We start from the raw sequence: 13809 nt of genomic DNA, 5'->3' as shown, positions 1-13809 counted from the left end.
AATAATGGACAGAGGAAGTACTTTGAAAACAAATAGATACATATGAGAGACAAAATAAATTAAAATCTTATATTTATAAATAAATTGAATTTTTAATTATATTGAGAATTAGAGATATTTGGCCTTGTTTAATTTTTGACTTCATTTGTCTCATATCCTGTCTTATTTAGTTAAATTCTTTGTTCCAAAGTTTTTCATGACCTATAATTGATTTTCTAAGTTTTGAAAAACAATGGTACATTCTACTCTCACGTTTCTTTCTTTATTTGTTACCTGTTCCAAAGTTTGAACTTGAACTCTTCATTTACAATTATGCTTATTACTCTCTTAAGTAAATGGAGCGATTTGATTTAGTAAACAATGAATTTTGATATGGGCAGGGTTTAGGCGATAAGGTAGGCGTTGAGGGTATCATTTTAATAATGTGATTAGTCTTCTTTTTTTTTTCCTATTGATTTGGTAATTTAATTTAATTAATTTCAGTTGTAGTTTTTTTGTTTTTTGGTTTTTGGTGTTGGATTTGATCTAGAAGGTGTACTGAAATTGTAGGGAAACTATTACCTCTACAAACAATGGCAAATTCAAAATGTTGAGCTAATGGAGATAATATATATATATATATATTTAAAGAAAGTAAATTTATAAATATGAATAATTCTTTATATTTTTACTCCTCTAGTCCTTAATTAAAGACCTGATTATTGGTTGGTTTTGGTCTTAAATATAAGACCCATTTATCATGTTTATTAATTTTCTCTAAATTACCCCTATGGATACTCTTTCAATCATAATTAAACAGAAGAATTATATGGGGTATTAAGAAAGATAATTATAGTGTTTTAGAAAAAACATATCATATTTTTTATAATTAAATAACTTATCTAATTTTCTTAGTCTAATCAAATTAATTAAATAGGTCTTATATTAACAATCAGAGAAGTATCTTAAATATATACTTGGATTTTTTGGCTCAATGTGACTCTTATGTGTAAAGTGAGGTATATAAATAAAAATTGAAGGTTTAAATTTGTTTATTATATTTATAAAGGCATAATATTTTTTAAAAATTTACAAGTGATATTATAAATTTTTTATAAGTAATATATATAAATTTATAACAATTAGTGTTAGTGTATTTTGTGCTTTTATCTTTAAATTTAATTTAATTTATTCATTTTAATATAAATTTAAATTCAAAGTGCATTTGATTTAATAATTTAATACAATTTAATTATTGTCATGGTAAAATATAAAGGTTTATTTGCTTTTTTGTATTTATTAAAAGAAATGGAATTGATTTGGTACAGAAAATGCCGAAAATGTTTTTATAGAAAAACACACAAGAAAGACACAAAGACAAAAACGCCCTTATAGAAAAGGGCTTGCTAAAACAAAATACGCTCTCGGCTGGTTGGAGGCGCATATTCATTTTTTTGGGCCGGCATTCCACAGTCCACACTTGTTGAGCTCGCCGTCGGACGCTGTCCGCCGTTGTCAGGCCTGCGTGGTTTTTTCCGGCTGGTATTGAAGAAGGTACGAACCCTAGAGTTTTGTCTTCCCCCAGAATCCAACCAGTTTGATTTGTTTAATCTGACTCTGAATCTGGATTGGAATTTGTTCCCCCCGCTCATCTGTTCATCCTGCGTCGGACGCCGTCGCTCCGTTTCTTTCTTTGTTTTATTGTCTTTTCATTTCAATTAATTGGAAGATCATAAATTGCAAGAGTGCTATCATTGTCATTCTTCAGTGGCTTGGAGGAGTTGCCTGAATCATTTGGCTTACTAAGGCATTTTCGTTAAATTATCTGGAATAAAAATTAAAACCGTATGATACGGACTATGCATATTTCAAATATCAGCCCCACTAAGTGCAATATAGGTCTGCCTATGTTTGCAGATATCTCCTGCCATCGTTTGCAGTTGAGCCTCTTTCTGTGTCAGGTTCATCATTTTTCTCGTATTTGCTGCTGAAATGATGCTATTGTAGGCTCTAATTGGTAAAACTTGTCATTCACTTCCAACCTTATTGTTAATGTGCTCATTTGCTTCATATGATGATAGCTCTCTCTCCGATGGCCCTACGAATTAATAATGGGATTCCTGAGAAGAAGAATTTTTGAAACAGTTCTTACCTTCTCATTGGTTCCACAGCTAATAAGAATGTAAATATATTGAGAAAAATATCATACAAAGATGGAAATTAGGACTTTTTATTTTGATATCCTATGTTGAATGAGTGGAACTATGACTGCAGAGCAGATTAACACAAGAAAATGAACAAGGATAAAATCTTCAAGCTAGCAAAGGGCTTCCGTGGAAGAGCCAAGAATTGCATAAGGATAGCTAGGGAAAGGGTGGAGAAGGCCTTGCAATATTCCTACAGGGACCGCCGTAACAAAAAGAGGGACATGCGCTCCCTTTGGATCCAACGGATTAATGCTGGCACCCGCATTCATGGAGTATGTATTACATTCCATTCTCCACTCGCTAATTATTAGTTTGCAGAGGATCGATCCTCTTGCTTATTAAAGAATTTTCTTTGCTTAGATGAATTTTCCTTTAATGAATTTAAAAATGTTAAGAATGTCAAAAAGGAGGATATTGCAGAATAAAGAGGTCCAAACAAAAATGAATTTCTGGATCTTGGAAGTAATATAGTTGGCTCAGAAGGAATTTGAATTGTTTGTTGCTTTTAGTTGTTGTTCTGGCTTGTGGGGGGGACATTACATGAATAAAACATTGTTCTGAATTGTTTGATTTTATTGATATCCACCTTTTGGTATCCGTTTCTTCTTTACTTCATTAATTAGAGAGTGGTGCAATAAAGAAAGTATTACTTTGTTGAAAATTTTGAACTTTTTCCTTCTTTTCTATTTCTACCGGAGTCCCTTGTAAGTGAATGCCTGTGTTCAAATGTGGCGCTATCTTGGTATCACTATGTGTATTCATGTCTTATTCATCAAAGAAACTATGAATAACTATTTTTTATTGAAGTTATTTGTTGTGTCTATTTTTACTGCTGGTGTTTCCATTTCACAATTTTTGGCTACATATTTTAAACGGAATCCCACCATATCCTCCTTTAAATCCGTTCCGTCTAACATGAATTTTTATTAGAGAAGTTAATTAAGTTAAAAAATTGCATTCCTATGTGAACAATTTTGCTTTCAAGAAAGATTCCTTTAGTTGAAGTCAGACAAATTCTGGTTTTGTATATCAATCTTGCATATCTGTAGAATCTGAGGAAAACTGCCGTGCATAATATTTTTTGCGACTCAGTGATCATACAGCACATGTGGTGATTGCAGCTTTTATTATGTGTGGAGAAATATTAATGTTATCAGCATTTTGCATGATCTTCAGGGAAAAAGGGGGTTGAGTGTTCTTGCATTGAAAAATTTAGTAATTAAAAGGTGACATGCTAGAGTAGCAATTGTGTGAGGTATTGAGCCAAACCATGCATGATAACCACTTACTTGGATTATGTTAGTTTCCCTTCCACTACGTAACACACAGATCTCCAAACATTGGTTGACATTAGCTTCACCTGCAAAATTGGTTAATTTGTTCTCTTATTGAAACTATGATCTCGGGTTCCGAGTTCCCCCGTAGTCTTACCGCCCCCTTCATAAACAATGCAGCCCTCTTTTTGGCCTATGAGTGAGCCGGTCAACTGCTATCATAATGACGTCATATCCAGTGACTTGGGTAAACTAGTGATGAAATCCATACTGCATATGGGTAGGAGCTGGGATGTCCAGTTGGGGCTCATGGGGTGGTGCTTATAAGTTGCGCATTAAACCATGTAGACTTGCACGTTTCTTTTCATTCTTTTGCAGTCTACTACCCTTGGTTTAATGAACTTTTCTCGCAGTATTAGATATATCTTCGTGCATCAGCTCTGGACTGTTCATTTTTCTGATTCTTTCTTATCTGCTCCTTTGCTTTTATTAACCATCTTGGGTGTTCAACGTTCTTACTCTTGGTCATTTGTCTCTTCGCTTTTATGAACCAGGTTAACTATGGGAACTTCATGCACGGGCTGATGAAGGAGAATATCCAACTTAACAGAAAGGTTTTATCAGAGATTTCCATGCATGAACCGTATAGCTTTAAGGCCTTGGTTGATATTTCTCGAAATGCTTTCCCAGGAAGCAAAAATGTGGTCATTCCTCCGAGAAAGGTGGCCGTTTAAAGCATTTGCCATTTAAGCAGTGGTTTAGTTTGTAACAGAATCGTCAAGTATCCTTATCAATATACCCCCGTACTTAGTTACTAGGTGATCTCCTCATTTGCTGGAATGTTAACATTATATAGTTACGGCGCTGTTCCTTTTTTTTTCGGCCGTTAATAATTTTTGATAGTTGAATTAGCAGTGTGTTATGAGTCCCACATTGGGGAATCTCACAAGTATTGTGGGGTTTATAAGTTCAATGAGTTCTCTCTCTTAATAGACTAGTCTTTTGGGATTGGGCTCTCTCTTTGGGTTTATGCTCATCACATTGGTGCTTTTATTGAGAGTTAACCAACCGGAAAGAGCAACCTGCAGAGGGTTTTGATCGGTAAGAAGACCGAGTGAAGTGTCGTAAAGTGGAACTACCAGGGACGTTGGCTTTTGAGAGGGGTGCTCTGTTATGAGTTTTACATTGAGAAATCTCATAAGTATTGTAGGGTTTATAAGTTCAATGGGCTCTTCTTCCTAATAGGATACTCTTTTGGGATTAGACTCTCCCTTTAGACTTATGCTTATCACATTGGTGCTTTTATTGAGAGTTGACCAACCGGAAAGGGCTACCTACGGAGGGTTCTGATTGTTAAGAAGACTGAGTGAAGTACTGTAGAGTGGAGCGACGTCAGCTCTCGAGAGAGGTGCTTCGTTATGAGTTCTATATTGGAGAATTTCACAATTGGAGAATCTCACTAGTGTTGTGAGGTTTATAAGTTCAATGAGTTCTTCCTTCTAATAGGCTAGTTTTTTGGGATTGAATTCTCTTCTTGGGCTTATGCTCATCACATTGGTGCTTTCATTGAGAGTTGGCCAACCAGAAAGGACTACTTGCGAAGGGTTCTGACTGAGTAAAGTATCGTAGAGTGGAGCCGCTGGGAACGTTGCCTCTCGAAAAGGGTACTTTGTTATAAGTCTCATATTGGGGAATTTCACAAATATTGTGGGGTTTATAAGTTCAATAAGTTCTCTCTTCTAATATGCTAGTCTTTTGAGATTGGATTCTCTGTTTGGACTTATGCTCATCACACAGTGATGTTGAACTCTACGCATTTGTGTTGTTTCTCAAACTAGGAGCTACTAATGTAGAATTAGTTGTTAGTCACTTGTGTTAAATGAAGCATAGTCCTAACTTGATGTTGCATGAGAGAATGATAAAAAGGAGAATTATAATAAAGCTCTAAAATATAATTACTAAAAAAAGTTTTAATAACAATAAAGGAGTTTATAATAAAAAGTTTTAAAATAGTAAATGATAATTATTTACTTGTTATTAAGACTTATGAATAATAATTTTTTTTTCTTGGAATCTCATTATAATTCTCTCATGATAAAATGAGTTATGTTTATTTATAAATTATAAATGGTGTGATTCGTTATCAACTTTACACACACATATATATGCTATATATAGTACTTGATATAAGAGTCAGTTAATTAATTTAAGTATATTAAGAAATTAATTAAGTTAATATTTGTAATGAATATCTTTTTTTTCAAATATTCTTGGTAATCATGTATTAATAGTCAGAAAAATAGACTGAGTTTGTTAGGCAAGCTTGTTTAAACTCAAAAATTGTGAGGGTTGGTTTTGAAATTTTTCTCATAAAAAGGGAAATAGGTTTAAAAGGACTGGCTCTGTAAAGTTGAGGGTTTAAACAGACCGGTCTTATAGGACTGACTTATGTAGAACCTTTTATATATATATATATATATAGTTTAATTTTTGTGTAATTATAATATTATTACTTTTTTTATATTGTTGCTGATATTTTGAATATTTAGTTGTTATTATCATTTTAAAATTAAATTTCACATAATAGTTTGATTTATTTGGTTTTAAACAATAATTTGTCCAATTAAGTTTTAAAAAAGGGTTAATTTGGATTTTAATAATGATTTAATTTATATTATATGTGTTAATATTTTTAAACTATATATATTTAATAAAACAGTATTTTTTATACTTATATAACTTGTGATTCTATAATTTGAACTAAAAATTTATAAATTTCAATAGCAATGCTTCTCAAACTAAAATAAAATAATAGTTAGACTATAAAATCTGAAAATGAAATCCTTATAAAGAAGAAAAACTTGTGAAAGAATTGCACACTTATGAAGAAGAGCAAGTGATTATAGTGATGATGAAGTTTAAAAAAATTAATAACAGTATTTATCTATTGTACATTTGCACTATCAATAGAACTTTTGGATGTTGTTGTCTCATTAATGAATGTTTTTTTTGTGGGTAGAAAATAAAGTTTAGATGAGTTGGGTTTCGGGAGCTCACCAGGGTAAGGATATACTTCCAGGTCGTTGATGAATGTTTTATATATTATCGGATATTGATGGATATTTATATATGATGATATTTTGTATGTGACTAAGTTTTATTCATATTTATGTTTTTTATTAATAATTTTATTGGTTTGTTTTTATTTTTTAATTAAAAATGTGAGAAATATATGAAAAAAAACTTTTTCTTGAACGAGTGGAAAGCCTGCGGCCTGGTCCTAAGACTGTCAGCTTAAGGGCTGATGTAGCAAAATTGAGATATTTTTAAAATTTTGGCCCGTAGGGCCGGTGCTTTCAAGCCTGTCGACTAGGACCAGCTGAACCTGTATTCTCACCTTTGCATGTATATGAGTTAGAACTAATATTTGATAAAATATTTAATATGTGTAACTACTATAATAACTATTTTAAAAAAATAAATAAATATGAGAGATAAAATAGATTGAGATTTTATATTTAGAACTAAATTGAATTTCAAATTAGTTTTTATATTAGGTGTTAGTAATTTATTTTAAAAAAGAAAGGGGTTGGTGCTTACTAATGAGTTACAAAAGGGATCAAATTAATGGCCTCTTACTGATACTTACATAGAAGTTTTGATATGACTTGTACTCTGCGCTTGCATGGTGAGAAAATAAAAGAGGGAAGGAAAAATGGCGGGTCAAAAAAGGATGTAGTCCTCAGCACGGGAGAGAGACTTTGGGGAGGAAATGGCATTTTACGGTGCTCTTCCTGGCCCTCTCGCACGATATTCAGTTATTCACACTCCATTTTTCGCTCTGGCTCTCACTTGCGACGGCTAGAATTCCGATTACGATCGGCGAAGGGTTCCAAACCTCTCTCCACCCCCGCTCCCATGGATGCCAAGCCCCTCGATTCCGAACCCGTCGACAACCCCTCTCGCTGAACGGCGAAGGATTCCAAAGCCCTTGCTCTTGTTGAAAGTGAGTTTTCTTCTTTCTCGCTGCCTCTATTTGCCTTTCCCTTCTCTGTTTCATCGGAGATTTATGGAGACTTTTCATTTTCTAAAACGATTTCAATTATTCATTTATGCGTCTATCATGAATGTGGACTATGTAATTCGCGGTGAGATGGATGGATGGCGTACGGGGCTTTTTACTGTGATAATTGTCGTTGCCCTTTAGATTCTGAATAGTTGCAAATAACAACGTCTTCATCTTGAACGAAACCTTCTCTTTCAAAATGTTATACCTTTGAATTGTTTTTTAACACACACACATGATCCGAGCATTGCCTATGAAAACATCATAATCAATAGGCCATGAGTAGATAGAGGGGTTGCAAGTCCTAATCATGTTTCACAATGTTGGACTCGTAAGACTCTGATTTAATTATTGCTCTGATTGCCCCTTCTTCCCCCCCCCCCCCCCCCACGATACTGCCACATTTTGCTGATCTAGATAACCATTCAAAGTGCCGTATAACCCACTTGAATGGAAACATAGAAACAAATGCCGTAAGTCTTATCCCAAAAGCTAATAATCTATATGTATGTGGGCCCTTATTAATTAGTCAATTAGCATAAGGTTGATGTAATTTTCATTATGAAGTAGGCAGAATCTGGAGAACATCTAATGACAGTGACAAAACCATTTTATTATTATTAAGAAAAACAAAGAAATCCCCACTGACTGCAGTTGAGTGTTAATTTCTTGAGCATGAGGCCATATTTCCTCTTATTCAAACATAAGGTACACATAAAACATTGAAAAAACGGATACATATTTCTTCAACATGCAAACATAAAATACACGCTAATTTATTTTCCAAGACATTGAGAACCTTCAAATTTTGCCCATTTTCCATTTCAAGTATCTTTCCACAATGTCTAATCCACAGAATTCCTTTACCACAGCCATGGTTGCTGGCACATCCAAGTGGAATGGTTTATCAATTGCATCTGAGTTGCTCCATGAATGAAGCTGTTTTCTAGCCTCCTTGACAGCTGCTTTAACAGCGCAATGAACTGAAGCTGCTAGAAGTAGTGGCGGCTCACCAGAAGCTACATAAACAAGATTTGAAGTATCCTTTAGTATGAGGACTGTTAAGCGGGAAAACCATTTTGTATGTACTTATACTAGATTTTTTTTTCCTTATTTTTTTTTAAAAAAGAAAAGAACAAGGCACATGCTGCTTATTGAAAGATATACTGTAAAGGAGGCTCTCATGGCCAAGCAACTTTACAATATGCACCATCAAGCGTTTGTTCATTGGGCATTTCATATCTTCTGTGGAATTATGGTGTTGAGAATCTATGAATTGAACCTGATGATGAAGTTGAACATAAAGAATTGATGTTATACGTATTATACTGGCGATTGAAGTTTAACTTAACAAACTTCAACTACAGAAGATCTGTTCTCTACTTTTTTAGCATGCATGTGTCAAAGAATCAAATTCTCAAGCAGAGGTTGACGTATAAATCCAATACCATGATATGTTTTCGTTCATACATGGTTCAACCGACTTCAAAAAAAAATTCCAAGTGAAGAAACAAATTTAGGTGTACTAATTTGTTAAGAGATGCATTTTACCCCATTTCAACTACGTTGGTGTAAATTAACCTACAAAAATCAAACTATTTTACAAGCATTTCTACGTAGAAACAGCTACTGGCAAATAAAATTTGAACTAAAATGTCATACCCTTAGAGGAGAGAACGCGATTTTTGTGATGTCCACTATTGATAATTTCAACATTGAGCTGCTTAGGTATAGTGTCTAATGTGGGGATTTTGTAATTCCATGTTCCATCTGCTAACACTAATCCTTCATGATTTGTTTCATATTCTTCAAGCATGAAAAACCCTAACCCTTGCACAAATGCTCCTTCAATCTGCAACAAGTAAAAATTATTAGGTCAATTTGGGCAACTTAAAAATCCATTCATCTATGATCCCCTCTTAATTATATTGAGTGGCTGTGCGAGGTTAAACCCCATGGAGGCTTATAATGATCTTCTTATTCGTATAGTTCTTAGAATGATAAACTTATTTTTAAAAATAGTTGTCTCTTTAGAATTTCAGTTTTATTCCAAAATATTTTTTATTATAAAACTTTAAGAATTAAGAATTTTTAAAATCTGACTCCTTATTGAGTCCTCATTCCATATGAGAGAGAGAAGGTAGTCAGTGAATTAGTACAAATGTACTTTTAGCTTGACACGAAAAAGTAAATAAATTTTAGTAAGATGCATTTCAGATTTTTAAAATAGAAGCTAACTTCTTAATTTAAATGACGTGGCTTGTTATAGATTTTATATCCTTCATTGATGGATTTTTGTACATTACTTTAAATGAAAATTATAGAATTTGAAATAAAGAGTATAGCGGATAGAAATCTTAGCTGGCTCACCTGTCCTAAATCTACAGCAGGGTTGAGACTTTTTCCACAATCATATATAATATCTGTTTGCAGAACAAATGTTTCTCCTGTTAGAAGATCTATTTCCACCTGCAAAATATTCCTTGACCTTTAGCTTAGCATTATTGATAATCTGATGCAAAAAATATGACTTCTTCCAAAAACTCAAATACATTTGACCAAGACAGCCATTCATGAGCTTTAGAAAATATCACTGTCCGAATAAGAAATTGAACAAGGTATAAGCCTACCTCACTCACTGCAGCACCATAGTTGAGGTAACTGTTGGTAGTATTGCCAGGGTAATAAAATGAAGTTGCTGATAAGTTCACAGATTGCGTATGTGCCTTCACAAGGAGACATTGTTGATTACAAGGTAGTCAAATAATGTTCTTGGTGGTTTTTATAGGTTTTGAAAACAAAAATATGCTTTCTATAAATTTTGCAAAAGCCATGAATCTTATGTATACAGAAATTGGCTGACACATAATGATACAACTCCTACTCCTATGTATTGTAGAGACCTCTCATGCTTTGCAAAGGTGGTATGCATCATCCTCATAAATTCCAGAACTAGTCTCTTTTATGGTTTATTCCAAGGCCTTCACAATAATAAAATAAAATAAAAGAAATTATGCAAATTTTAAGAAAAAATTGTCTTTATTATGAAAGCTTTTGGTAGTTACCACGTGGTTGTTGAAAAGCACGTCTACCTTATCATCAGAACATGAAAAATAAGGATGACTTTTTTCAACCTAGAAAAAGAAAAATCATCCCGTGTATACCTGAGAAATAAGTGTCTCCCATTTGACAGAACCCGTCTCCTTCTGCAACTTTTCCTTGAGCGGCATTAACCTCTCAACCAAGACATTGCAACTAAGCCTAACTGCTCCACAACTTGACTCTGATGTAGTGCTATTAGCTGTATACCCTCCTTGAATCAAGCTCAATGTATCAGACTGTATGACACGTATTCTATCCAGGAGGTCTTGTGGTCCATCACATTGGATCAAACTCAGAGCATATGCAGCCATTTGCTTCACCTTAGTCCAAAGACCTTGACCTATTTCAATCCCTCCAACTTCAACAACAATTGACCCGTCGCTTAGAATACTTGTTCTTCCTGGTAATGGTCTCACATCCAGTACGTACACAACAGGCACACGAGATACACCTCTTTTTTTCCAAATGTTATTCCTATTAAACTCTTTCACAGTTTCTCTCCTTTGGTCATATCTTGCAGAAATAGCTAACTTGTTCCACATTGAAACTAGGGTATAGTCAAGAGGTTGCCCTGCAGAATTCTTGTAGAATGTTGAGAGACTGTTGTATGTGTGGAAGTTAGTGCTTCTCACATAATCTACATCTAGTGAAAGTGTAGATGCCACATGTTCTATTATAGCTTCAGCAACATATGTTCCTTGAACATCCCCAGGGCCTCTCATTATAGATCTACTTGGAAGATTAGTCTTGCATACTTTTATATCAAAAGACAGAACACCCCAATCATATTTTTTAAGTGCATTAACCATAGAATATGGTATGTATGGAGATAGATCAGGATATATCCCTGCATCTATCAGTACCTTAATTTCTAAAGCAGTAATCTTCCCATTGTTTTTGAATCCAACATTGTAAGTTATCTTTATAGGATGCCTTCCTCCAGCCATTATCATATCCACCTTACGATTCATATACATCCTGACGGGGCGTCGTAATTTGTGCGCTGCAAGTGCACATGTCGTAGCCATCTGAAGGATTTAATTGTAAGTACTTACTATAAACAATCATGAACACCATGCATATAACATCCATTTTCTTTGTTGAACAGCAAATATAATTCTTTTGTAATCTGATATGTTATAACTATTTTGCTTCACCAAAAAGAAATCATGTATCTTGCATTGAAATTGACATCATGCACAATTGCTAGTCAGTTCTTCTAAAGCAACTTAAGAAACTCCCATGCTATTCCTACCAATTCTCACATTCATTGCCTGCTTTTAACAGTAAGCTATTCAAATTCAAATGTATGGTCAATATGAGCATAATTTAGATACAAAAGCAACATAATAAAAAGAATATGAAAAAAATAATAGTACGAAACTTGATACTCACGGGAAGGGATTTCAAGAACTTTCCACCAAAACCACCACCAACCCTTCTTGTGATTACACGAACATTATGCTGAGGAATATTTAGGCATCCTGCAATAACAGATTGTGGAACCTCTGGCCCTTGACATGAAGTGTAAACCACTAAGCAATTGTCTTCATCTGGAACAGCAAGTGCAGTTTGCGTCTCCATATAGAAATAGTATTGAGACCCAAGTTTAAGCTGGATTTTAAATTATTCAAAGAAATACACAAAAATTGTCAAAGCATTCCAAAATATGGATGCGAGAGATGAATGTGAAAACTAATACTTGAGACGTGATATTGGATTAAGAAAAAGTCAAACTGTTAGATGAAAATGAGTATGCTTGATATATAATTAATTCAACACATATTTACTCATAATCAAATTGAAGCTTTACTTTTGAATCAATGGTAGAGAAACAAAAAGGGGTGACAGGACCAGAGGGTTCTTAAAACAGAAGTCAGTTAGTTAATCAGGTTTGTCTGTCTATATTTCTGTTTAAAGATTGTTAGTAGGTTGCCAAAATTAGTTGGAGTTTGATCATATGTTTGGGCTATCCATGATAGTTTCAACAATTCAATGAAATCATCTCAGTCTTCTTCAATTGCATGGCTGTATTAGATTAGGAGCAAGAATGATTACACCGAGGAAAAATTAAATGTTTTCCATTTACCTCAGCAGAAATCTTGTGGTCTGCTTCTTCCATGCCTTCTGATATATCACCAACTTGTTGTGGTTGATATGTTGGAGGAATTTCGAAAAGACTTGATCTTTCGACGGCCTCTTCAACAGATAGAATAGGTGGTTCGAGATTCTTGAAATCATACTCAACAACCGTAGAGTTTGCTGCCATATCTGCTATTTTCTGAGTGTCTGCAACCTAAATAAAATCATGTAGTAAATAATAAGTAACAAAGGATCTCCCTTTTAGGAAGACCAAAGTGACGCAGTCATGCACTCACCAAAAATGCAACACGGTCACCAATACATTGGACAATCTCATCCGCAAATAAAGGTTCAACACCGAAGACAAACTTAGAACCAACATTTTCCCCACCATCAGGAATGTCTTTACTTGAAATGACTGCCCTCACTCCATCTTCTTGTTGGAGCTTTATATTTTTTACTCTTGCCAGAGGTTTCGTACTATAAATATATGCTCCATATAAGCAATTTGTTGGTGAAGGAATATCATCCACATACACAGCCTCACCTATGATTTATTTGCGAAATATGTACTTCTTAATAAAGTGATGTTCTATCACATAAATGTTAGCACAAAAAATAGAGATAGCCAAAATAAGAAAATATGCTTAGTTCATTGGATAAAGATTAGCAGAAGTATTGAAAATGAATTATATGTTTATTTGCTAATCACAATCAACTTCATTCCTGCCTTGAGGCATATAATAGTGAGTAAGATTAGGAACCAAGAATTTGTATACAAAAGCTGTTGCAAGTTAGGAGCTTGGGAAACCATATTCAATCATAGCAATCTATACTTCGTATAAACAGCAATGAAAGAATGCGTAAAGCAAACACAAAATTTAAATAGCTTAAACGAAGAGAATAGGATTTAGGTGCTTAAAACTTAGTGTTACCAATAGAGGATTCAGGTAATCTGTGATGGAACATTGAAATTGCATGCCGCAAGAATTTCTAGAATGAACATATTTCTGAGTGTGACAAAATGGTTGGTGTGAAAGATGGATTCAAACTTTAGCTAACGAGTTGCTATATTTGTTTGTTAAAACATTTGCTTACT

General features: G+C 33.9%; 2 protein-coding genes across 3 annotated transcripts; one reads left to right on the top strand and one right to left on the bottom strand.

The window, feature by feature from the left end:
- The first annotated feature begins 1446 nt into the window (after positions 1-1446).
- On the top strand, positions 1447-4376 carry LOC114746940 (50S ribosomal protein L20). 2 transcript variants are annotated; one of them, XM_028935216.1, is made up of 3 exons: positions 1447-1533; positions 2254-2458; positions 4015-4376. In XM_028935216.1, exons 2-3 carry the CDS (start codon positions 2273-2275, stop codon positions 4192-4194), a joined length of 366 nt encoding a protein of 121 aa, XP_028791049.1. In that variant the 5' UTR covers positions 1447-1533; positions 2254-2272; the 3' UTR covers positions 4195-4376. The 2 variants fall into 2 exon arrangements, with proteins under 2 accessions (XP_028791049.1, XP_028791050.1); XM_028935217.1 differs by having other exon boundaries at positions 1460-1533; positions 2259-2458.
- A 3804-nt stretch (positions 4377-8180) lies between these two features.
- LOC114746937 (indole-3-acetaldehyde oxidase-like) lies at positions 8181-13264 on the bottom strand (the record flags this gene model as incomplete). Its single annotated transcript, XM_028935214.1, has 8 exons — positions 8181-8545; positions 9189-9378; positions 9897-9995; positions 10157-10252; positions 10691-11656; positions 12024-12242; positions 12718-12924; positions 13007-13264. Coding segments are annotated over 8 exons (2253 nt in total), but the record flags the coding sequence as incomplete, so codon positions are not given.
- Positions 13265-13809: the final 545 nt, after the last annotated feature.

This window comes from Neltuma alba, unplaced genomic scaffold (assembly GCF_004799145.2).
Source record: "Neltuma alba isolate B1F8T4 unplaced genomic scaffold, ASM479914v2 tig00005146_pilon, whole genome shotgun sequence".
NCBI lineage: Eukaryota > Viridiplantae > Streptophyta > Magnoliopsida > Fabales > Fabaceae > Neltuma > Neltuma alba.
This window is presented reverse-complemented; position numbering and strand designations above follow the sequence as displayed.